Source organism: Danio aesculapii, chromosome 20 (assembly GCF_903798145.1).
Source record: "Danio aesculapii chromosome 20, fDanAes4.1, whole genome shotgun sequence".
In the NCBI taxonomy this organism is placed as follows: domain Eukaryota; kingdom Metazoa; phylum Chordata; class Actinopteri; order Cypriniformes; family Danionidae; genus Danio; species Danio aesculapii.
The window spans coordinates 22,703,362-22,729,592 of NC_079454.1; the positions used below are offsets into that span (position 1 = coordinate 22,703,362).

General features: G+C 35.0%; 1 protein-coding gene across 2 annotated transcripts in view; it reads right to left on the reverse strand.

Moving 5' to 3' along the window:
• Positions 1–26,222, reverse strand: part of LOC130248041 (nesprin-2) — a 94,732-nt gene extending 68,510 nt beyond the window's left edge. The window contains exons 1-15 of one of the 2 annotated variants that reach the window (XM_056481555.1): positions 26,010–26,222; positions 25,514–25,658; positions 24,278–24,478; positions 22,509–22,768; positions 21,706–21,856; positions 21,484–21,627; positions 19,034–19,174; positions 14,609–14,791; positions 12,561–12,698; positions 10,576–10,761; positions 7,375–7,497; positions 7,109–7,291; positions 5,643–5,732; positions 3,900–3,989; positions 506–580 (exon numbers count right to left, since the gene is read on the reverse strand). In XM_056481555.1, the coding sequence (XP_056337530.1) occupies positions 506–580; positions 3,900–3,989; positions 5,643–5,732; positions 7,109–7,291; positions 7,375–7,497; positions 10,576–10,761; positions 12,561–12,698; positions 14,609–14,791; positions 19,034–19,174; positions 21,484–21,627; positions 21,706–21,856; positions 22,509–22,768; positions 24,278–24,478; positions 25,514–25,654 (2,106 nt within the window). In that variant the 5' untranslated portion in view covers positions 25,655–25,658; positions 26,010–26,222. The remainder of the gene's footprint in view (positions 1–505; positions 581–3,899; positions 3,990–5,642; positions 5,733–7,108; positions 7,292–7,374; positions 7,498–10,575; positions 10,762–12,560; positions 12,699–14,608; positions 14,792–19,033; positions 19,175–21,483; positions 21,628–21,705; positions 21,857–22,508; positions 22,769–24,277; positions 24,479–25,513; positions 25,659–26,009) is intronic. The other variant, XM_056481556.1, reaches the window with a different exon arrangement.
• Between the last annotated feature and the right edge of the window lie 9 nt (positions 26,223–26,231).

A 26,231-nucleotide genomic window follows, 5' to 3' on the forward strand; every position in this document is an offset into this window, starting at 1 on the left:
AACCCCAACACTGGGAAACACCCATACACTCTTACATTCACACACATACACTACGGCCAATTTAGCTAATTCAATTCACCTAAAGTGCATGTCCTTGAGAAAACCCACGCTAACACGGGGAGAACATGCAAACTCAACACAGAAATGCCAACTGACCTAGACTGAAGCAATGATACTACAAATTCTGTTTTTTTTTCACAGGAATAAATGGCTTTTTATATAATGTAATATATAATACAGTTATTTTAAAATGCAGCATTGGTGAGCATAAAAGATTATCAAAAATGTTACATAGACTTCAAAATTTTAAATAGCGCAATGCATTAATCTAATAACAGACTGGTTACCAAGCATATCAGTGCATTAACACATAATATAAAGATATGCAAATGTTATTAATGGCATTCTACAATAATCAGATGTAATTTCAAGATGAATGTTAAAAATAATGATGATGAACTAACTACTATAAATTAATAAATTGCTCAATATGTTCAGTCTTTACCTTAAAGTCACACTCATTTAGAGCTGAAGCAGATTCTGACTTAATATCTTCTTCCACCATTGTTTCATCGGGGTCCTGGAACAAAGAAAAAAATTAAGATGATGATTTGGTGTATTAGAAGAATAGACATCCTCAAGGCAAAGGAGGAGAGCAACTGTTACTGGAAGAAGAAGTGGAGTTATATCTGGCATTAGTCCCCAGAAAACATGAAAAATGTTAGCGAAGCTGACTGAAAGGAAGACATTTGTAATTGCATAAACAACAGTACTGAGATAACTATGGTCATGCAATTCTGAGACTGACAAAAGCACGAAATGGTCAGTTCTAACTAGAGATGCAAATTTACTGGCTGAATTTTGATTGTTTTAAAACCCTCTACACCAGCGGTTCTCAAACTTTTTTTCATCAAGTACCACCTCAGACTCAAAAAAATGGTCTCTCCAAGTACCACCATAATGAGCAATATTTAAATACAGTAGCAAAGTAATCCCAGTAAAGCAGCTACAGCTCTGCACAGTTCAAAATGTGGCAGATTAATTCCTTTTATTAACAATATTTATTATTGTCAGTCACTTTAAAGATTATAAATAGTCTGAACGTTAACACTGTACTGTGCTTACGTGTAAAAAAACAAACAAACAAAAAACTAAAAACGTCAACATTTAAACTAAAATGTGCTTTTAAAAGTATAAAATGGTAGGTTACTGTTCTTAAATAGTAAAACGAAAAGTGCTGTACCTAAATGTATTAACATATAGTAGACAATTCATCAACACCTAGAATTGTTGCCTGGACCTCTGAAATATAGGCTATATGTCACATAGTAAGTATTACTACATGTCATATATATATATAAATCTTTTTTGATAAATTTTGAAATACAGTTGAAGTCAGAATTATTAGCCCCCCTTTATTTATTTTATTTTTTTTTTATATTTCCCAAATGATGTTTAACAGAGCAAGGACATTTTCACAGTATGTCTGACAATATTTTTTCTTCTGGAGAAAGTCTTATTTGTTATATTTTGGCTAGAATAAAAGCAGTTTTTAATTTTTTAAACACCATTTTAAGGTCAGAATTATTAGCCCCTTTAAGCAATATATTTTTTCAATCGTCTACAGTACAAACCATAGTTATACAATAAATTGCCTATTTACCCTAACATGCCTAGTTAACCTAAATAACAGAGGTTAAGTCTTTAAATGTCACTTTAAGATGTATAGAAGTGTCTTGAAAAATATCTAGTAAAATATTATTTAATGTCATCATGGCACAGATAAAATAAATCAGTTATTAGAAATTAGTCATTAAAACTATTATGTTTAGAAATGTGTTGAAAAAAAATCTTCTCTCCGTTACACAGAAATTGGGGGGAAAAAATAAACAGGGGGCGAATAATTCTGACTTCAACTGTCAATATAGCATGTACATATGACATAATTGATTCCTCCGCGTACCACTAGAAGGAAGCCCACGTACCACAGTTTGAGAACCACTGCTCTACACGTATAGCATGAGGCTGATATGACAAGGAACTGATTATACAATTGTATAATAATTTCCTTCTGTGTTTCACAGTTCCGAAACAATGCAAAATTAACATGACATGTGAAAAAGATTTTTTATTCTCTAGAAGTATTCTCTAAAAGTGTGCAGTAGTGTCTCAAAGTATACAGTAGTGTCCAATAAACATGAGCCGGGCTAAACTGAGTTTGTGTAAGATGAGTGGGCCTGCACAGAGGCAACACTATGAGAAAGCTATGATGAAGAATAACTAAAAATGTAAAATATCTGAATGTGTAAAGCATTGATTATATTTGTTAAATACTCATATGAAGCTATACTGTATGTGTAAGGCATTCAGGAGAGCGAGTGACATGTTATTAAGTTAATATATCATGACATCATAATATCATGACAATGTATGTAAACCCAAATATACCTTACTAGAAGAATTTAGCAAATCCCCTGGTCTTGGGGATACTTCAAGGTTGTCCTAAAGCGCTGTTTTTAGACATCTTGGCTTTATGTTTCAATAAAGTCTATTTTTCTGGTATTCAATACCTCCTGTCTGATCGTGGTTAATGAGTGGAAAGGTCGGGTAACTACGGCACATGACACAAAATTGTAATAATAATGTAAATCTAAATGATCCCTAATTTAATACATGTCGTAATGTAATATACCGAGAAAAAAAATATGTGAGAAGCGTATAGAAAGTCTTTCTCGTGTTCATGTTTCAATAAAAATGTGTATAACAGAAGAAAACTTTACCGATAAGCACCATCTCAACATCTACAAAAAAAGAAATGCATGCAGTTAAAGTGTGTATATAACTAAACGATGGCTGCTAAAAAATATACAAAAACTAAAATATATACTAATATATATTTTGCTATTTTCTGGAATTTGTCAGTACAAAATCAGTCATTACGGAAGCAATAAATAGATAGATAGATAAATAAATAAATAAATAAATAGATAGATAAATAAATAGATAAATAAATAGATCAATAAAAAGATAAATAAATAAATAAATAAATAGATGAATAAATAGATAAATAAAAAATAAATAAATAAAGAGATCAATAGATAAATAAATAATAAAAAAAAAAAATAAAAAAAAAAATAAATAAATAAATACAACCAAACACACACACACACACACACACACGCACGCACGCACACACGCACGCACGCACGCACACACGCACTCACGCACGCACGCACACACGCACGCACACGCACACACACGCACACACACAGTATGAACCTGGATGAACCATAAAATGTCTATTCATAGTATTTTTCAGTCACACTATATTTTAAGGTACAATGCTCAATATGAATAAACCATTAACTATGACATTTTCATGAATAAACTCCTAGCTTCCTGCTTATTAATACCTTAAGTAGTACCTGAACTAAAGTGTTACCAATTTGTCGGTGTGTAAGCAGAAACATTCTTGCCAAAAAAGTAAATGAAGCCTATACAAAATGCAATTGAAGTTAGTTAAATAAACTAGCTAGTATATCCTACTGCATACTGTGTGTATTGTGTGATCTATTTCAATGATAAAACATCAAATAAGTCAGTCAAAATCAGCAAACATCCTGAAGAGAAAACAGACCAAAGCATAGGTGAGCAAGTCAAAGACATAAAGTATATATAAATCAATGTTTATATAAATATTAACATATATTTATAAATATATTTCTACTCAGTGTTCCAGTTCATTTTTAGTAATGGAACATGAAACGCATGCAAATGAGCAGCCATAGCAAAAGAGGTCCAGAGAGAACATAAAGCTCAGAGATGTTCTCTTATTAAGGGCTTGGCGAAAGAGAAACATCAAGCCTGATAGATAATCTGGAGGATTCGAGGGCCTTTACCTCTGGAACACTGCATGTGAGAGTTCCTGAAGATGAAGACCGACTGTCTTCATCTTCCTCCTCAGAGTAAAGCCCATCCACAGACATCTGCTGCACTCAGGTTATGAATTGACATATTATTTCTTTTAGGTCTTTATAGTGACATATTAAGTCTTTTTTAGTTCTTAAACAGACTCATCCTTGACTTAGGCCTGATTTACACCTGGCATTAAGATGTTTTTTCTAATTGATACAATCCAGTGGACATTCATTCATTCATTTATTTTCTTTTCGCCTTAGTCCCTTTATTAATCTGGGGTCGCCACAGCGGAATTAACCTCCAACTTATCCAGCACATGTTTTACGCAGCGGATGCCCTTCCAGCCGCAACCGATCACTGGAAAACATCCATACACACTCATTCACACACATGCACGATGGACAATTCAGCTCACCCAATTCACCTATACCACATGTTTTTGGACTTGATGTATAGACTTGTGAGGGAAACCGGAGCTCCAGTGGACATACAGGTGTAAATTTAGTCTAAAAAGTTTTGACATTGTCCACTTTTGACCATTTCCAGAAGTAACGTTGGTTTAAAAAAGTCAATAGATGTCTCAAACATCAACTCTACGGAATCTCTCTTCAGGAATTGGGATCCTTCACCCAAAAATGAAACTTCTGCCATAATTTACTTTTTTCTTAATTTATTCTAGAGTATGAGTTTCTTTCTTCTGTTGAACACTAAAGAAGATATTTTGAAAAAAGATGCTCTGATCCAGCACATCTGAATGCATACATTTCTTTCTTAAAATACAGGTTTGTGAACATATTTATTTCATAATATGCATCATTAATATTTTGTTCATCGTCTTATTTTAATATAGAGCAACATAGAGAGAGGTGATTTAAGTCCTCAAAACATTGCATGCTTATTTTTGGTGTTCTAAGATTTCATCAAATGAGTTTACATGTATTTGTACATACAAGTTTGAGCAGTATAAATGCGGTAGTATGAATACAATTTTATCTTGTTAAAATGTTAACCTGCATACATAAAGTATAGTTAGATAATTTCACTGCTTTAATGTTTACAAGTAAAAAAAAAAAAGTATAACTTTGTTATGATGGTTCCTTGAAGTATAACTTTATTTTGGATGGTGACTTTTAAGATGCATTGCAACTAGATGACGACTAATTCTCATTCGATTATTAGTAGACTGTAAGGTTTAGTGTAATTTGACATGTACTTGCAAAATTTCTTCTTGACGAGAATGTTTGTTGGAGAAGCAGTGTCAGCAGATATTAAGCAAACAGTCTAATATCTGCTTTAATGAGTATTAGTTGGCATGTAGTTGCAATTTGACTAATAGTCAATGAAATGAGCAAAAGGGACCATCCAAATAATAAACCAAGATGCCAATCATACCAAAAACCACAAGTTCAAAAAGTCTTTACATCGGGTAATTATTTTTACTGTACAGTATAGCTTATTTTGCCATATTATATTGAAAATATCTAAAAAAAACGAAAGCATACACCCACCCATAGGCCCCCTCTTTACAGAAAAGTGGTTGAAAGTGGTCAAAAAAGATTAACTACAGCAGGTGTAAACAGCAGAGTGTCTCACTCTCATCCACATGTGATCTGATCATTCAAACCGCATCTTAACAGCAGGTGTAAACAGAGCCCACAAGGTGTATTCTGAGCTGGAGAAGAAATAACTTTGAGCTGTGTTTTTGACTGTACCAATGGTCTCACCTTCACATCTTCAGAGTAAAGCTGTGGCATCAGCACTTCTGAGGTTTGGTCTGAGGGAAGAATCAATTCAGCTGGCTGTCCAATAGAGGCCTGAAAAGAAAAAAAAGTACTAAGTTTCATCAAGTCTTAAACTTTTACAAATCAAAGTCAAGGTCACAGGGTCAAACGATAAATATCATGAGAACATCCGCAAGAGTGAATTTACAGGATATTACGCTTTGCCAATAAAGTCAAGCCTGTAATGATTTACTGATGCACCATTTTAGCACTTCATTTTTAAGCACAATCAGAGAATTCAGGGTTCCCACACATCGCTTCTCTGAGCTGGCTTTAAACGCAGGGATTTTCTAGTTTTCTTTCATTCCCACAGACATGAAAGCGAAGACAAGAGGTCATGCTCTGGTCACGGTCACCAAAAACTCCACTTTTACTGCACTAACTAATATCATGTTCTTTGAAACGTCTTTAACTAGACCAAGGGCCATTTTAAATCCCTCTACTTGATGCTATAACTGCTGTAAATGGATGTGCCAAATTAATTCATCAAGCTTCACTGTACTTTTGGTTTCTAAAATATATATTTTTAATTACAACAGCTTTAAAAAAATAAATAAATACATTTAATAAATAATAAATTTAATCTAGAATAAAAATATATTTAGTTTAAAAGAAAAAAGTATCATCAAACAATTACATAACTGTAACTATTGTTTAGAACAGGAATTATTTTATGACATTAAAAGGCTGTTTTAAAAGGATTTGAAGCAAGGTTTTGCTCTGTGTTCTGTTGTTCTGTCAAAGGTTAGTGTTTTTGTGAATTGGCCTTTATATGTATTATTATTGTATTGTATTGTTTTTTTCTTCTGTATTTTATTTTATTGTGTGTTATTGTTGTAGTTTTATAAAATGCAAAAAGAACATAAAAAAAGAAGAAAAAAAAAAGGTAAGTTTAAATATTTTGCAAAATCTAATATACTTTTCCTTTAAAAATAGGGAAAAGAGAAAGCCCAAAGTACAACAATTTAAAGTAATCCACAAAAAAATCATGAATTATAGAAAACTAAATTGCAATAAAAATAAGGATAGTACTATTGGAAAAAATGTCTAAAATGGTACACAACTGCCTGTTAATGATTTGATTTCCTATTCAGCAGTCACTATCACTGAATATGCTTCATATTTTAAAATAAAATGCTAGCTGCATATTATTAAAACAACACTACAATACTTCTTAGCTAAAAATAATTTTTAAAAAAATGCCTCTGTAAACCTTTAAAATGTACACTTACCATGCTTATCTTCCTTTACATGTATACGAGTTATAATTAAAAATTCTGATTTGGCCAAAAATATATATATAAAAAATATATTTTTAAACACCCTAACTAGTGAACGCTACTGTTCAAGAACTGAATAAGAAAAATGCACTGCAGGAGTAAACAGGAAGCTTCTGCTTTTGAACAGACCATTAGCGCTGCGCTGTGCTGTACACTCAGTTGCTGGAGCTCCTGGATGGGCTGCAGGAGCTCTTGAGAGTGGCTGAAGGCTGTGAGAGTTTGCTCTGCCCCTGCTGGAAGACCCAGACCTGGCCTGCAGCTCTCGATCTCATCGATGGTCCTCTTCATGGACTGGACATTATCTAAAATGACCTGGAACAGTAGGGAGGACGGTAGAGATATGAGAAACTGGATCAGCTCAAACAGAGGGCAGTGAGACGTGTCATTTGTTATACCTGTATATTTTCCAGATGCTCCTCAGGAGTGATGTTTTGAGTGTCAGAGGCTGAAAGGATTGTTCTGATTTTAGTTACATTTTTCTCCATCGTCTTTACCTCTGCTTCAATAGCATCCATCTCCTACAAGAGAGAAAGAAGTGAATTCAAAAATGTAAAAACACACACACACACACACACACGTGTATATACACACACATATACATATCTATCTATCTATCTATCTATCTATCTATCTATCTATCTATCTATCTATCTATCTATCTATCTATCTATCTATCTATCTATCTATCTATCTATCTATCTATCTATCTATCTATCTATATATATATATATATATATATATATATATATATATATATATACATTCTATTTTTGATCAATAATTGCAGCCTTGGTGAGCATATGTTCCATAAAAGATTTGGAGATGCATATTATTTATCAAAATATGTATTTTTAACACAATATGTCTAATACACCTGAAAACAAAACATGCACGATTCATTTATTTTAGATACATTTTTCCACAATTCAAACTTAATTAAGAAATGCCTAAATGATTTTTAAATTAAATTTGTATGTCATTTTCTTTTAATAAAATGGCAGTGTTTAATACCATAAGCTTTTCAATATCAAAGCTGGTGTGAAGAATTATGAAAATTCATATGGTATTGATTCAACTACAAACCCAGTACTTTATCTTTGCCCAAAAATGTTTATATTTAATTCTATAAATCAACATAAAGATGTAATTAAAATATGAACTGTAATAATTATACTGCAGCTCAGTAATATATCAAATAATAATTAAACCTAATAATTAATTTACATAAAATGTAATAAGTGACAGCGTCACAGTGGTGCAGTGGGTAGCTTGACCGCCTCACAGCAAGATGGTCACTGGTTCGAGCCCCAGCTGGGTCAGTTGGCATTTCTGTGTGGAGTTTGCATGTTCTCCCCGTGATCACATGGGTTTCCTCTGGGTGCTCCGCTTTGTCCGACAGTCCAAAGACATGTGCTATAGGTGAATTGAATACGCTAAATTGGCCATAGTTTATGAGTGTGTGTTTCCCAGTGTTGGGTTGCAGTTGGAAGGGCATCCGCTGCATAAAACATATGCTGGACAAGTTGGCGGTTCATTCCGCTGTGGCCACTCCTGATTATTAAAGGGACTAAGCCGAAAAGAAAATGAATGAATGTAATAAGTGACATAATTTTACATACATGTTTTTTTTTTGGTAACAATCTATGCAATTCTTATTGATTGAATTAAGGGCTTGACATTAACTTTTTTGATCACCAGTCACTGTGTCTAGTAGTTTTCCAACATTACTAGCCACTTGGCATTTTTACTAGCCACAATTTTGTTATTGGGAAAATATATTTTATATGCATAAATATGAATTTGTCACACTAAAATTACTTGATTTAGATGTTGTGTTATGTACACATGCCTCCTCATTCATTTAAATTTTTTTGTCGGTCATGTATATGAGCTTGTTCAATGAGCATGAGCAAATGGGTCATGGTTTCATAGTGCCTTATTACAACTAGTTTTTATTTCACTTGACTTTTCAGGGTTCGAATTTAAGGATTTACCAAATTTATCTCTGACCTTATCAAAAATAGATAAATAATTATTTTTAAACAAGCAAAATATAGCTGTTTACTATACTTTTTGGCAAAATATTCATTCCGTCATTTTCTTTTCGGCTTAGTCCCTTTATTAAACTGGGGTCGCCACAGCGGAATGAACCGCCAACTTATCCAGCACGTTTTTGACGTAGCGGACGCCTTTCCAGCTGCAACCCATCTCTGGGAAACATCCATACACACTCATTCACACTCATACAATACAGACAATTTAGCCTACCCAATTCACCTGTACCGCATGTCTTTGGACTGTGGGGGAAACCGGAGCACCCGGAGGAAACCCACGCGAACGCAGAGAGAACATGGAAACTTCACATAGAAAGGCCAACTGACCCAGCCGAGGCTCGAACCAGAGACCCTCTTGCTGTGAGGCGACCGCACTTTTATCAAAACATTTATTTAAAAAAAAAAAAAAAGAAAATTACATTTTAAAAATAATTATTGACATGTATCTAAAATATGTACAGTAATCTGTCCAGGCTAAAGGTCCCAGATCACCAGTTTACTACACATAAATGAGAAGTGATAATGAAAGGATCATCACACGTACACGGTTAACATTAGGCCAAATAATAATCTGTTCAAAGAATGGTTAAAGCGGAAGCAACTGGTGCTGCTTACCAAAAGACAAATCTGGAGCTCTTGAAAGCAGCAAGACTGTGGATGCATGAGCATTATTTTTTGTCAAGTCTATTTGAAAGAGAACTGATCACACCAGTGTTGCTTCTAGGAACGGTTGCTTCACGCAATGAAATGGGAGCGCGCACCCGTTTTAAACATGCTGCGCCACCGCGTGCATCACATTAGCTGCGAGTGATCATCCTTATTGTCGAACCCTGCTTTTAAGAAAACTACAATTTAAAAATGATTTTCATCCAGCCAAAGTGGCTAGTGGCGGTGGCTGCCTAACCCGCCTCAGCTGAAATTTACCGGCACTTGGCGGGTTGGCGGGTGTTAACGTCAAGCCCTGATTGAGTTAATTTGTTAAATTTATGTATTTTACACAACAGACAACAAACATGCAGTTAAAAATGTAATTAAAATAAAACTGGAATTATGGTTAACTCTTGGAAATCAGCTCCAGGAGGCAAACACTGCACCATAATAGAAAGGAGAATTTTTGACAGAGCTTTAATTGAATACAGTTGATAACTTGAACATTTGTTGAGGGCTGTTGAGAACATTTGTTTTGCCGTTGCCTCACAGCAAGAAGGTCACCGGTTCGAGCCTCTGCTGAATTAGTTGGCATTTCTGTGTGGAGTTTGCATGTTCTCCCCGTGTTCACGTGGGTTTCCTCCGGGTTTTCCCCACAAGTCCAAAGGCATGTGCTATACGTGAATTGGGTATACTAAATTGTCCGTAGTGTATGTGTGTGAATGAGAGTGTTTCCCAGTTATGGGTTTCAGCTGGAAGAACATCTGCTGCGTAAAACCTTTGCTGGATAAGTTGGTGGTTCATTCCGCTGTGGCAACCCCTGATTAATGAAGAGATTAAGCAGGAAAGAAAATAAATGAATGAACATTTATTGAATGCAATGTAATTTCTTACAGCTGCTAGGTGCTGAAGGTGAGAGAGAGGTTCCAGAACGCTTTGCTGCATGAGGGTGATGTTTTGCATCCCCAGGTTGAGCAGCTGTTTTTGAGGGGAGGTGTCAAACACTGGACTGATTTCCTGAAGGGAAGGCATGAATGTCTCCAGAGCTGCCCTGTAGCCCTCTGATTCGTCCAACATCATCTGCAGACACAACACAAAACATGTTACAAGTTACTGCATTGGGTTTATATCAAGTATGTTACGCTTTCATAACATAAAAACAATGACCTTCAACATGAAACCCTAAAAAATATTGACACATAATGGAGAAATATTACCCTTACCATCATTAAGTAAAGCATAAAGTACATACAGGTGGTTTTAATTGCAGAGTATTGCACGGCTCTCTGAAATATTCTGTGAAATAATTGCCTGGATGTACTTTATCCTGTTAATTACATGGATACTTGCCACAAAATAAACAAATTACACACAAAACATTTGTAATTGTATTTTGAGATGCAATAGTTAATTAGTATGATTACTTTATTGTTATTTATTATTAGTTTATTAGTCCTTTAATCAAATGCAAAGCTGACAGAAAAGAAAAATGCAGAATGAAGCCTACACTAACATACATATTATTCAGTCACAAGATGGCACCAAACAGTCAAAACCAGTGGCGTGACAGAAAAACATATAAATATTCACTGACATAAAAAATCTTATTAAAAGTACCATATCAATTAAATACGCTTTTACGAATATGTTACTTTATGCAATGGCTAATGAAATTAAAGATATATAGGCAACTTTAAGCCTTCACACTTTGTTCTGTTTAGTTTTAATATGCTGTTTTTATAAGATCCATTAAACAAATACTTTTGAATATCTAAAGTAAGTAAATAATCTTGTATTTATGCCTCTTTTGAATCAAAGAATTAGGCTAGGCAAATTGATCTCATGCAATTGATCTAACAAAAAGACCGCGATCACTGCTTCAAGTAGAATAACGTTACAATTATTAAAAACACATTAATCTATACACATGAAATTAAACATTCACAAAGCTGTAACGTTATCTTGTGAAACACCAGTTCAAGGGCACATAAAATGCATTAAAGAGAAAGCAGCCAAAGCCCTTTTCAGAAATCTTTGCTCTAAAATATGGAAGGAAATTTACCAAAAGAAAAAAAAAAACATCGGGACAGGTAGGAGAACATTCTGCTTTATTTATCTTCTTTAAAACAAAAGCAATCAGCCAAACACGCAGAATTAGTGTAATATTACATTTCTTGTGGTCATAAATTAATTACTAAAACGGATCTCTGCGATCTGCCAAAAAATTCAGCTGAGAACAAATAATAGGTTAAAAAGTCCAAAGACTGACCATTAGATTAATTATATATCACGTTTTAACAATAGAGATGCAAGAGATTAGATCCAGTGGCATGTCTTTAGATGGGCTGGGCGATATAAAGCTTCGCTCGGGGGGGAGCCGTTCGCGGAGCTTCCAACATTTTTAAACATGTGCTATCCTTATACATAAACGGCCGATTTGACTTTAAACTAACTATATTCTCGCTTGAAAAACTCTTAAAACTTGATTTTGTGGCATAATTGATGAGTATTTTCCTAATTTAGCTTATTCCCATCCGCCATTACCAGACCTCATCGGTTTCCTGTGCAGCACATACCAGTTGCTATGGTAATTATAAACGCTTGGGAGAAGCACATTTATTTCAAACTGTGATCAAAACTTCTGGAACTACCTCTAGCCAATCAGAATCAAGAATTTCAACAGACCATGGAATAAATTGCAACAAATTGTAAATATATTCCAACAAAAAAATTCATTGCAATTTCATTTTGAATAACCGCCCAGCCCTTTATTGTACCATCTCAAATATTTTCAAATATTTTAATATTAAAAATATTAAAAAAAAATTTATTTTAATACTTTAAAAAATATTATTGGACCCTTAAGGCTTTGGTCTGACCTTAAGTGAGTTGGCGTGGCCATGGATGCATTTGGCAGTGGTGTAGATTCTAGGTGTGAGAAGCCAGGACTCTGCCTCCTTCAACCAGCTGTTGGTGCTACTGAGTAAGGCCTCATAGTCCTGCAGACAGGCCGGGATCTGATGGGAGCAAAAGCGGGAGACACATTATATACAAGCGCATCTAAAAAAAAAATGGGAATATCATGGACAAGTTTGTTTTTCTCTTCAATTTATAAAAAAAAAACTAAAACTTTCTTATAATTCTAGATTCACTGCACTCAATGTGAAATATTATTATTAAATACTCTTTTTTTGTTATCTATATTTGGCATTTTTGGCATTTATTATGACAGGACAGTAGCTAAACAGGAAGCAAAGTTGGAGAGAAAGAGAGGTGGGTAGGATCAGGAAAGGTCCATAATCCAGGACTTGAACTCAGGACACCTGAAATGCAGTATCACTATATTTCAGTACCCTGCCACAAAGCTATCTGAACTTTTAATTCTGATGGCAAAAATTAAACAATCTGTGTCTCACAGAGTGTGGAAACTTTAACGTAGACTTCAAGCACCTTGGATTCTGTGCCCCTTCAGCTCTTTCAGCAATGACCTTCCTTCAGTAGGCTAACATCCTTTTCCCCATTATTTTGGTTGCATATTCAGAACTAGCCCAGGAGGTACCGAGTATATACAAAAGTTTAAATCAAACTAATTAAGCTTTAAAATGAATATTTTGAGCTTGACTATTTTTTGATACTAATTTATTGATATTTTCCTGAGCAGAAGGTTAGATAACCTTGAGATTTAAAACAAAACTCTTAAAATATTTTGCTATAAGTGTAGGGAATCAAAAATGTAAAATTCTCTTTTTTTAAGTTTCTCTGAAATCAAAATTTTGATTAAATTTTTTTTTTTTGTAATTCTTAAGGTGGACAAATTAATCTGTGCAAGTTAATCCACTGAAAAAAAGGTAGTTTTGGTAATTTTTAATCAATGTCTGACTAATTGTTCATGTGTTTGGACTGTTGGACCTTCTCTGTTTACTCAGGGTGCTTTCACAACTACACTTTTTGTTTCGGAACCTGGCTCGTTTCCCCAGTTAGTGCAGTTCGTTTGGCATACGTGAATCCAGCAATCTAACTCGGATCTGTGCTAAAACAATCAGTCCGAGATTGCCTGAATGAGATGGTCTCGGCTCAATTGAAACGAACTCTGGAGCGGATCGATTGTAGTGAGAAAGCAATATGATCCACACCAGGCTTAATCACAGTGTGATATGGATATGTAATGGACATACGGCTGTATGAAGAGAGAATTATGAATAGGGCCGGATGTCATTCCTACCGGTCTCATGTCAAATACGAAAGTGAAAGCATGCTGAACTATTAACGAGAGCTGTTTATACGTTAGGAAAATTGACCGAACAGTAGTCTCTGTTTATCTGTTATCCCTTTTAATGTAAAGCTTATAATGCATAACCCAACTGCTATGTATGAAAAAGTCTTACCTCTGATTTATATCTAGTGACGGCATCTGTGGATGTCACCATTTAAAATGAAAGCACAGCTTTTCTCTTATAATGTCTTATTGCTCATCGTCATAAATTAAAATAAAGACGCATGACAGTTGAGCGGGACGAAATAAACCGTGAAACTCTGACCAATGTAAGGAGAGTTTACTCGCACATGACTTGTTTTAGCTATTTTGGTCCGTTTAGAAACTTTGCCTGTAAAAGCGAACCGCACCAAGAACAAAGAGCAACATTGTAACAATTTTAATCCCTGTTTCGGAACAAGAGAATCGATCCACAGGTGTGAAAGCACCCTCAGTTTACTACGAGGTAATGATGTGCAAAAAGAAAGCCCCGCCCCCTAATCAATATTCCATTTCAGTTAGAAGTACATCAGTATACTGAAGTAAAAGTCTCAGCCACTTCCAGTTCACATGGACTTTACATTTAAAACTTACTTGATATACCATGATATTATAATTTTTTGAGCCTGTATGTTTGGTTATGAGGTAAGAGAAGGATTGTGAGTGAGATCTGACTTTGCTGATGAGGGCTGTTCTGTGCTCTGCTTGTTTGGCTGTGGTCTGGTAGAGCTGCAGAGGCTGTGTGAGCTGGTCCATGAGGATGTGTGCTCTCTCAGGCTGCTGTTCTGCCAGATCCTGAACTTCAGCCTCCAGCTCAGCTATCCGAGTGTGCCACTGGTCCAGCTCATCCCATATTTGCTGCACACACACATGCAAACACAAATCAGAAATCAGGTACTGTATATTTTAATGAGCATACGAGGGGAAGGTTATAAACAAAAGAGCAGTTGGTTTAGTTAGGGCTGAGTGGCAATGGTGTTTTGAAGGGGAAAATACAAAAAATGTGACTTTAACCATTACTTTGTTGATGTTGGTGATATACAACCTGTGTTACAAAGGATATTTGTTCACATCATCCATTTTCTAATCATGTCTGAATACATTTTATAACACTTTTAGTTAAATATCATGATTACTTGATTTTTAAAAAACAGACAGTAGTAAAATTATACTGTATTAATGTATTAATAAACAGAGAAATCATCTGTTAAAAAACTAAATCCTTCATTGCAACATTGCTTCCTGTTACCATAGTTGTTTAATCAACAGCGGTTGCCCTAATATTTCAATAAAAATCTTATTATTTGACATTTATTTTCCTTTCAACTATGATTGATGATTGCACATTTTTGTGCAACATGTTTTGTGAGAATAAGTTTTAGTTTTTATTTGTGAATTTTTAATAATCTGAAGAGTGCTGTTTATATAATGCAAACAACAAACAGCACATGCTAAGAGTGCACACATTTTGTGAAAAAAAAAAAAAATGTACATCAATAAGTATTTGTTTGCAATTTGTAAAATTTTGCAATTTATAAAATTTTGGTAACACTTTATTTTGATGGTCCAATTGAGTATTAGTAGACTCTCTGTTTAATATCTGTTGATATGCTCCTTCAACAGACATTTAACTGACTATAAGAAACTTTGCAAGTACATGTCAACTTACACCAACCCTAACCCTAAACCCAACCTAACAGTATACTTCTAATCTAATGAGAATTAGTTGCAATGTAACTTAAATTCAACAAACGGACGATCAAAATAAAGTGTGACCAACATTTTGTATATAACGTAAGTCACTGTAATTTGTATTTTCAATGAGGAGAACTAAAATATGTTTGTTTGTTTACCGCCCACCGGGTACATTAGGTCACTTCATAGATGAACTGGATGCTCTTCTCTCATCTTTTTCTGATTATGACACTCCCTTGTTGGTGCTAGGTGACTTCAACATTCACATTGAAAGACCTCAAGCTGCTGACTTCCAGACTCTGCTTGCCTCTTTTGACCTCAAAAGAGCACCTACTTCTGCTACTCACAAATCAGGTAATCAACTAGACCTTATTTACACTCGACATTGCTTCGCTAATCAAACACTAGTAACTCCACTACAAACGTCGGATCATTTCCTTCTGTCTCTCAACATTCACATTACTCCTGAGCCACCACACACTCCAACTCTAGTTGCCTTTCACAGAAACCTACACTCTCTGTCACCCAATAGACTATCCACCATTGTTTTAGACTCTCTTCCTCCATATTGCAAACTCTCTGCACTTGATACGAACAGTGGCACTGATACACTCTGTTCCACACTAGCATCATGTCTAGACAGACTATGTCCTCTTACATCCAGGCCAGCCCGTGCCAGTCGTCCAGCACCCTGGCTCTCTGATGTTCTCCGTGAGCATCGCTCAAAACTTCGGGCTGCTGAGAGAATTTGGCGAAAAACTAAAAATCCTGAACAGCTCATAACATACCAAACTCTTCTGTCCTCTTTCTCGGCTCAGGTTACTTCTGCAAAGCAGACATACTTCATCAGAAAATCAACAGCGCCACCAATCCTCTCTTACTTTTTAAAACATTTTCCTCCCTCCTCTATCCTCCTCCTCCATCCGCATCCTCCACACTCACTACTGATGACTTTGCTACATTCTTTTGCACCAAAACTGCAAAAATCGGTGCTCAATTTGCTGCACCTACAACAAACACGCAAAATACACCACCAACACCACACACACTCACCTCTTTCTCCCAGCTCTCTGAGTCTGAGGTGTCCAATCTCGTGCTATCTAGCCATGCAACCACCTGTCCGCTTGATCCCATTCCCTCTCATCTCTTGCAAGCCATTTCTCCTGCAGTCATACCAACACTGACTCACATAATTAACACATCTCTTGACTCTGGTTTATTCCCCACTTCATTTAAGCAGGCTAGGGTAACCCCACTGCTAAAGAAACCCAACTAGGATCAAACACTACTTAAAAACTACCGACCGGTATCCCTGCTTCCATTCATGGCCAAGATTCTGGAGAAAGTAGTGTTCAATCAAGTCTTGGACTTTCTTACTCAAAACAACCTCATGGACTAACAAGCAATCTGGCTTTAAGAAAGGCCACTCAACTGAGACTACCCTGCTCTCTGTCGTGGAGGATCTCAGACTGGCTAAAGCAGACTCTAAATCAACAGTCCTCATCTTGCTGGATTTATCAGCTGCTTTTGACACTGTAAACCACCAGATCCTGCTTTCTACGCTTGAGTCACTGGGCGTTGCAACACTGTTAATCAATGGTTCAGACCTTACCTCTCTGACAGGTCATTCAGGGTGTCTTGGAGGGGAGAAGTGTCCAACCTACAGCATCTAAACACTGGGGTACCTCAGGGCTCTGTTCTTGGGTCACTTCTCTTCTCCATCTACACGACATCTTTATTACCAGTCATCCAGAAACATGGATTTTCCTACCACTGCTATGCTGATGATACCCAGCTATACCTCTCTTTTCACCCTGATGATCCCTCAGTTCCAGCTCGCATCTCAGCCTGCCTGTCAGACATTTTACACTGGATGAAAGATCATCATCTTCAGCTTAACCTCACGAAAACGGAAATGCTTGAAGTTTCTGCCAACCCGACTCTACACCATAACTTTTCAATCCAGATGGATGGGGCAACCATTACTGCATCCAAAATGGTAAAAAGCCTTGGAGTAACGATTGATGACCAACTAAACTTCTCTGACCACATTTCTAGAACTGCTCGATCTTGCAGATTCGCACTCTATAACATCAGAAAGGTCCGACCCTTCCTATTTGAACATACAGCTCAACTCATTGTTCAAGCTTGTTCTCTCCAAACTGGATTATTGCAACTCTCTACTAGCCGAGCTTCCAGCCAACTCTATCAAACCTCTTCAGCTGCTTCAGAACGCAGCAGCACGAGTGGTCTTTGATGAACCCAAAAGAGCACATGTCACTCCGCTACTCACCCATTTGCACTGGCTGCCAGTTGCTGCTCGCATCAAATTCAAAGCTCTGATGTTTGCTTACAAAGCGACCTCTGGCTTTGCTCCTTCTTATCTGCTCTCACTTCTGCAGATTTATGTGCCCTCCAGAAACTTGCGTTCTGTGAATGAACGTCACCTCGTGGTTCCATCCCTAAGAGGGAAGAAATCACTTTCCCGAACTCTCGCATTCAATCTGCCCAGTTGGTGGAATGAACTCCCTAACTGCATCAAAACGGCAGAGTCACTTGCTGTCTTCAAGAAACGACTAAAAACTCAACTATTTAGTCTCCACTTTCCTTCCTTATCTGTAACTGCCTCTCTGGCTATACCACTAACTGTACTCTCTCTCTCTCTCAAAAAAAAACATTACTAATGCTTTGCTTCTTAGACTTTACACACCTGAAACTTGCCTATAGCACTTATTTACTGTTGCACTTATAGTTGTGTAAATTGCTTCTTTGTCCTCATTTGTAAGTCGCTTTGGATAAAAGCGTCTGCTAAATGATTAAATGTAAATGTAAATTCAAAAAAAGGTTTGTAGTGTAGAATGTTTGTAAATGTGTTATTTTATAGTGTAGGATGTTGCGTTATTTTTGAATGTGAGAAAAAAAACTTGATTTATACATAGATGCAACTTATCTGTGTCTTTTATCCCTTAACAAATCAACTGTGACCATGTCTGACATATAATAGGTTGTGACTATATTGTGAAAAATATGCTACATTCTTATACATTTTGATGGTTCATTTGAGTGTTAGTAGACTGTCTGCTTAATATCTGTTGATACGGTTCCTTTAACAGACATTTATCTGACTATAAGAAACTTTGTAAGTACATGTCAACTTACACTAACCCTTACCCCATCCTAACAGTCTACTTATAATCTAATGAGAATTAATTGGCATGTAGATGCAATGTAACTTAATTCAACAAATGGACCATCAAAATAAAGTGTCACCCAATAAATGAACAATTAATAATGAAAAAGAAAATAAACAGAAATAAAACAAAAAAAAAACTGTTTTATCTTCTGGAATTTACTAAAAGGTCATTTTCAACAATTTACTTGTGGAGGCAAGCAAAGGAAAAGTACCTTTTGTGTACGTTCAGCCTCAGAAAAATTAGGACTTGTTTGCTTCAACAGACCCTGAACACATAACAAGCCCACCGTCACTTCTCCAATCTGCTCTCCCATTTTACGAAGAGGACCACTTTTCTCCATGACCATGGCCAACTGAAAAACACAGATAAACAGGCATACAAACTTGTAATAAATTAAACACAACTTTTGTAAAACTTTTTACTTCCCCGTGATTAGACTATTTGCAGATAATTTTTTTGTCTCTGAGCAAAAAAGACTAATACTGTATCACCACGATTTACACAAAGTGTTTCTAATTACCGCAATTAAATTTTTCTAGTTAGCACAACTTAATTTTTATAGTTAGTGCAACTCAATTTTTATAGTTGCTGCAACTTAATTTTAGTCTAGTTAGCGCAGCCTAATTTTTCTAATTACTACAAAAACATCTCTAGCTAGTGCACACCAATAAAGTAAAGTTCTTTTTGTTAGTGCAACTTACTATTCTAGTTAGAGCAGCTTAAATTTTCAAGTTAGCTCAACTAAATTTTTTCAGTCAGCATAACTTAATCTTTCTAGTTACTGCAACCTATTTTTTAGTTAGCCCACTGTGTCTATTGTCTAACAAATGGCTGGGTAACACTTTGGAGCTGGTCAAGTGGCAGGACAGGTTTTGACTCCAATACTTCATTTGCACACTTTGTTTTCATGCTAAAATGTCTCATGAATGGGTCCTAATATGAGATCGGGCCGTGGAAATGCAATTTACCCTGCTGACAACAATACTTCATTTACATGCTTTGTTTAGCAATCTCCAGTCACTTCCACTCCTAAGAACACATTAGACACGGCATCTTGGTCTCAAATCAGACTTCTGATAAAATTCACAGACTGCAGACCTTTTAGAGTCTCCTATAGGCTCTTGCAGACTCGTGGACTTCTTGAAGAAAGGAAATAAAGGAATTCTGCTTGTTTTGAGCCTCCTGGACTGGGTTCTATTTCATTTATTTATTTTACAACATTAGCATACTTAATTTTTTTCAGTCAATATAACTTAATCTTTTTAGTTACTGCAATCTATTTTTTAGTTGGCGCACTTAACTTTGTTCTCATAACTCATAACTTTCTAGTTACTGCAACTAGTTGGCAAAACTTAATCTTCCTAGTAATGCAAATTAATCTTCCTAGTAATGCAACTTAATCTTTCTAGTAATGCAACTCAATCTTCCTAGTAATGCAACTTAATCTTCCGAGTAATGCAACTTAATCTTTCTAGTAATGCAACTTAATCTTCCTAGTAAAGCAACTTAATCTTTCTAGTAATGCAACTCAATCTTCCTAGTAATGCAACTTAATCTTCCGAGTAATGCAACTTAATCTTTCTAGTAATGCAACTTAATCTTCCTAGTAAAGCAACTTAATCTTTCTAGTAATGCAACTTAATCTTTCAAGCAAGCCCAACTTAATTTTTCTTATAGTAGAGAAGTGCCGGGAAGGGGGCTGGAGGACCCACTTTGAGTCAATTGAGGTAGGCTGTAGAGAGTTTGCAGGATGTTCACTCTGTAAAGTCTTCAACCAGCAGTAGCAGCTTAGAGAAAATGGCCATTAAGTCTGTTTATGAAGCTCCAGAAAAAGCCACAAGATGGCTATGGACAAGAAGGGCTGATCCATGGGTGATGGCTACTGGGATGCAAGCTGGGGTCTGATCAACCTCAGCTGGGTCAGCTGGGTGAGAGTGTCTGATGCTGAAAGACCAGAAACACCCTATGACCCAGGATACATTACTGACGATGTGTCCCAGTGCATCTAGATGATGTATCTTGGACACATGGCAACTTAATTTTCCTAGTTAGCACAACTTATTTTTTCTCGTCATTGCAACTTAGTTTTTTTAGTCAGTGCAACTTAATTTTCCTAGTTAGCACCCTGTTAGTTCTTAATAACTAATGCATTAACGAAAACAACGTTTAGTTAACATTAACACAGATTAAGTAATGCATAACAGATGTGTGGTTCATTGTTAATTCAACGCTAACTAATACAATCAAAGTGTTACTCTTGTGTAGTTCTCATAACTTATTTTTTTGAGTTACTTCAACTAAATTTTGTAGTTCTCATAGCTGAATTTTCCTAGCTACTGCAACTTATTTTTTATAGTTAGTGCTACTTAATTGATCTAGTCAGTGTAACTTAATTTTTTTAGTTAGCAATAATTGATTAACTAATGCATTAACTAACACATTGATATATGATTACTTAACATTATCAAAAATTAACCAATGGGTATCAGAAGTGTTAATTCATTTTAACTAATGCATGAATGTTTAGGACAACCATATCGCAAAATGTTAACCAAAAATAATGCTTCATCCAGCTTTTTCAGCACACTTCAGCAATGTTTAAAATGGCAGTCAGTCTCACATTGTGTAACACTTCATTCTAAAGATGAATAAATGTAATACTTTGTCCTTTGCCTCCTGCAGCGAGGCGTTGAGCTCATTCTGTAAGATGTGAATCTCCGAGGGCACAGATCTCCATCTCTTCATCACTCGCTCCATCACATCTTGCAGTCGAGCCTTTTGTGACACCAGTTCCACTTTGACTTCCTGCAGTGCAATACAACACAATGAATGCAATATCGACAGGCTCCCTTCCCTGTCAAACACAGGCCATAAAGCACAAACCTGTAGGTGTTCGGCAGCTGATTCGGACTGTAAAACAGTCAGAAGAGAGAGAAGATTCTGTTGAATGGAGCTCATCTCCTCCTGAACGCGACCAAACTCCTGCATTTCGAACAGCAGCTCTCTGCGGATGCTATTGCTCTGATCTCTCAGACTGTACAGGAGAAAAAAGATTTGTAAAACTGAATTATTTCTCAATATATGTGTGTGTGTTTGTGCATGCAGGGTCCAAATCAATTTGCTACACGTGAAAAGGCTGGTGAAAATTTATCCTCCTTGATATATATACACATATTTTTTTACTGGCAAAGAAACTGTATATGCATTATTTATTTAAAAACAGGCAGATTAAATTATTATTTGTTATTATTATTATTGTTGTTGTTGTTGTTGTTGTTGTTGTTTTATGAAATATTATATCAGTAAAAGATTGAATTACTATTTAAGAATGTTTTACTTTGCTTTCAAATGTTAAATGCTAGACTTGTGTTGGCGTTCTTTTTTGAAATGTGTTGAAGTTCTCTTCTGAAATGCTTCTCTTGTGTTACCATCAGATTTATAAACTATTCTCTTTATAAACCATTTCAAAAATGTTTGGCACATATTTGCTGGCATATTTCTATAATTACAATGAATTAAGAGATTTTTTTATAATCACACTACACCATACTGAGACCTCAGGCGTTGTTAAAATTGCTAAAAGAATTACAGTGTGTATTATAAACGTGTCAGCACTGAATTTTTCTCTCATTTGGTCCTTGGCAAGTGTTCATTTTAGACTCTGTTAGTGGATGAAACAGTCATACCTTCTGCAGTGACCCAATAAAGACTGCAGGTCCTGACAGATTTGGGGAGACTCTTTCAGCTGCTGCAGATTTGTGACCCCGAGCAGCCGAGTCACATGATGTTGTAGTGATGCCAGAGTTTGATGTTCCTGCTCAATCCCGTCCTGAAGGTGCTCAGTGAGGCTCAGAAAACCCTGAAGATCCACAAGTGATCCCGTCAGCAGTGACGAGTCTGGGAGATCAGTCTGAAGTCTGTCAAGACCTTCTTTTGACTTATTAAGCTGCACGTTATAAGTAAACAAGAAAAGAAATGAATAATGCAGAGCTTTATATTAAATTTGCATTAATTTTACAATGAGCCTACATAAAAAAATATATAAAATAAATACCTGTATCATGGAAAGATAAACAAAATAAAATATAAAAAAATAAAATAAAATAGCCTATGCCCATTTCATAGAAATTAAAAAAATTAAATAAAAAAACAAAAATAAAAAAGCCCATTCCCATTTAACAGAAACTAAAATATAAAATAAAAAATAAATAAAAAACAAAAAATAAAATAAACAAAAAAAATAAAAAAATAAAAAAATAGCCCATGCCCATTTTACAGAAAGTAAAGCATAAAATATAATAAAATAACAACAACAAAATAAATAAATAAATAAAAAAAATAAAATAGCCCATGCCTATTTTGCAGAAAGTAAAGCATATAATATAATAAAATAACGAAAAGTAAAAAAACTAAAAATAAATAAAATAAAATAGCCCATGCCCATTTCGCAGAAATTTATAAAATAAAATTTATTAAAAAACATTAAAAAAAAAAAATTTAACAGAAAGTAAATTATTAAATAAAAATAAATAAAATAAAATAAACAAAAAAAAACAAATACAGTAAAATAAGCAAAAAATAAATAAAATAAAATAGCCCATGCCCATTCGCAGAAAGAATATAATATAATAAAATAAAATAACAAAAAATAAATAAGATAAAATGGCACGGTGGCACGATCGCCTCACAGCAAGAAGGTTGCTGGTTCGTACCTCAGCTGGGTCAGTTGGCATTTCTGTGTGGAGTTTGCATGTTCTGCCCGTGATCGCGTGGGTTTCATCCGGTTGCTCTGTTTTCCCCCACAGTCCAAAGACATGCGCTATAGGTGAATTGGGTAAGCTAAATTGGCTATAGTGTATGTGTGTGAATAAGAGTGTATAGGTGTTTCCCAATGATGGGCTGCGGCTGGAAGGGCATCCGCTGCGTAAAATATGTGCTGGATAAATTAGCGGTTCATTCCGCTGTGGCGACCCCAGATTAATAAAGGCATTAAGCCGAAAAGAAAATGAATGAATGAATGAATGAATGAATAAAATAAATAAATAAAAAACAATAAAATAAACAAAAAATATTAACAAAATAAAATAGCTAGTGCCCATTTTGCAGAAAGTAAAGCATTTAATATAATAAAATAACAAAAAATAAAATAAACAAAAAATAAATAAATCAGCCCAAAACCATTTCACAGAAAGTATAAAATAAAATAAATAAATTTTATTAAAATAAAATAAAGTAGTTCATACCAATATCAAAAAGTCCTGCTTTACAAAAGCTTTACATTTTTAACAAGCTGGGGGTAAGTAAATAAATGTACAAATAAATGTAAAAAAAAAACAAACAAAATTTTACAAAACAAAAATGGCCATACCTGCTATCATGGAAAATATACAAAAAATATACAAAATCTAAAATATACAATAAACAACCCAATAAACATCCAATAAAACGCCTGTACCCGAATCATGAAATCTCTCCACTCTGCTTCTTTATGGGATGTGCTGGCTTCAAGTGCTTCCACTCTGTTCTTCAGCACAGCCCACCACCTCCACAGATGTCCCAGCATCAGATCCACAGGTGCACTGCAGCGACTACCAGGACAATGTTCCCTCAGCTCCTCTAGACTTTCTGCCAGCTTCTTCAGCTCTGTCTGGAGCAACTGCCGATCAAGACAATTTCAATGTAATGCAGCCTAACAAAGCATTGTTAGAAGTTCCCAAACTATCCTAATCTTGATCTACATTTAGATTGATTCAAGTAGCAGCCACTTTATCCAATGCAAATGACAAACAAGTAGGCATGGGCTGATAACCATTTTCTTTCTGCTGTACCATTCCAAAGGTATGTGTAAGATTTATTAAATTTTTTTTTTGTTTTGTTTTTTAGGACAATAGTATCTCAAGCAGAAAATATCTCTAAAGATGCCGTTTTAAATGGTAAATAAATCTGTTTTTGAGACTAATGAAGACAGCAGAAGACAATGATTCATTTGAATTATTTAGCCTGACATGTTTACTGCTCCAAAATGATTTAAATGTTTTTCAAAAAAAAAAAAAAATGTTGTGTTCAAAGGGAAAAAGTTGTTTTTTACCCAGACATTTAAAATAATTTATTTTGTAGCAGTAATCACTATAAAGTCAAATTGTGATATTTTGATCCAAGGTTATCATACCGTCAGAATCTTATATGGGTCCATGCCTACAAACAAGGTCTATATGTATATATATATTATATGTATATATATATATATATATAGTATATATATATATATATATATATATATATATATATATATATATATATATATATATATATATGTATATATATATATATGTATATATATATATATATATGTATATATATATATATATATATATATATATATATATATACATATATACATATATACAGTTGAAGTCAGAATTTTTCACCCCCCTTTGTTTTTTGTTTTATTTCTTTTTTAAATATTTCCTAAATTATGTTTAACAGAGCAAAGAATTTTTCACAGTGTGTCTGATTTCAAGGCTTATTTCTTAAACAGAAATTGGAGATATGTATATGTATAATTTGTTCTTTCAAGAAACTATTTTTTTCAACAATTCCTTTAACATATTTTGTTTTAATTTAAGCACAAGTCCATGGTATTTTAGTTCTTTCAAAAAAGGACTATTATTGGCACAAAATGACCACAAACCTTCACTTTCAGCTGATGTTCTCGGCATGATTCAGGATCAGTGGGTTTTTGACTTGAGCATTTAGAGATTTGAGAATCAGCATTTTTGAGAAGCTGGCTCATTTCTTCATGGTGACTCAAGTGTACGGTTTGGTCTCTCATGCACCTAAATTGGAGCAGAAAGGTACATTTAATTTAACCAAACAGGCATAAAACCTTTTAGACTGATTGTATCAGAGTAGGTTTGCGGAGGTAAACGTTTCCAAGTACAGATACTAAATGAGCTTTCTTAGAAAATGCTTGACCACTTATTAAAGGTATATTTTTCCTGTTACTCCAAAAACCTAAGTCCCCCACACAAAGCAATTACAAAATGATTTTCTAATTTGGTTCGAAAATGTCAACAGCAATCAGAGAGCACTGTGAATGCAACAATATGAATCATAGCTAAGCGTCACCACATTTTAATTTTAAAAAATTATAATAATAACCATGTATTTTATAGAGTAGGACTAACCTCTGTAAGGCCTCCAGTTGGAATTGAGCTTGAGCTTCTAACTTGGCATCTTGTACTAAAAAGCAGCTCAAAACCTCTATATGAAGCTGCTCAGTAAGAGGGATGGAGAGGCATGTTTGCTGGGGCACGCAAGCACCAACTTCTGACAAATGGGCCTTGAAACCCTCAACAAGAGTGCTGAAGATCTGTTGAACATAGCGGTGCTCCTCTCTGTCATTTTTA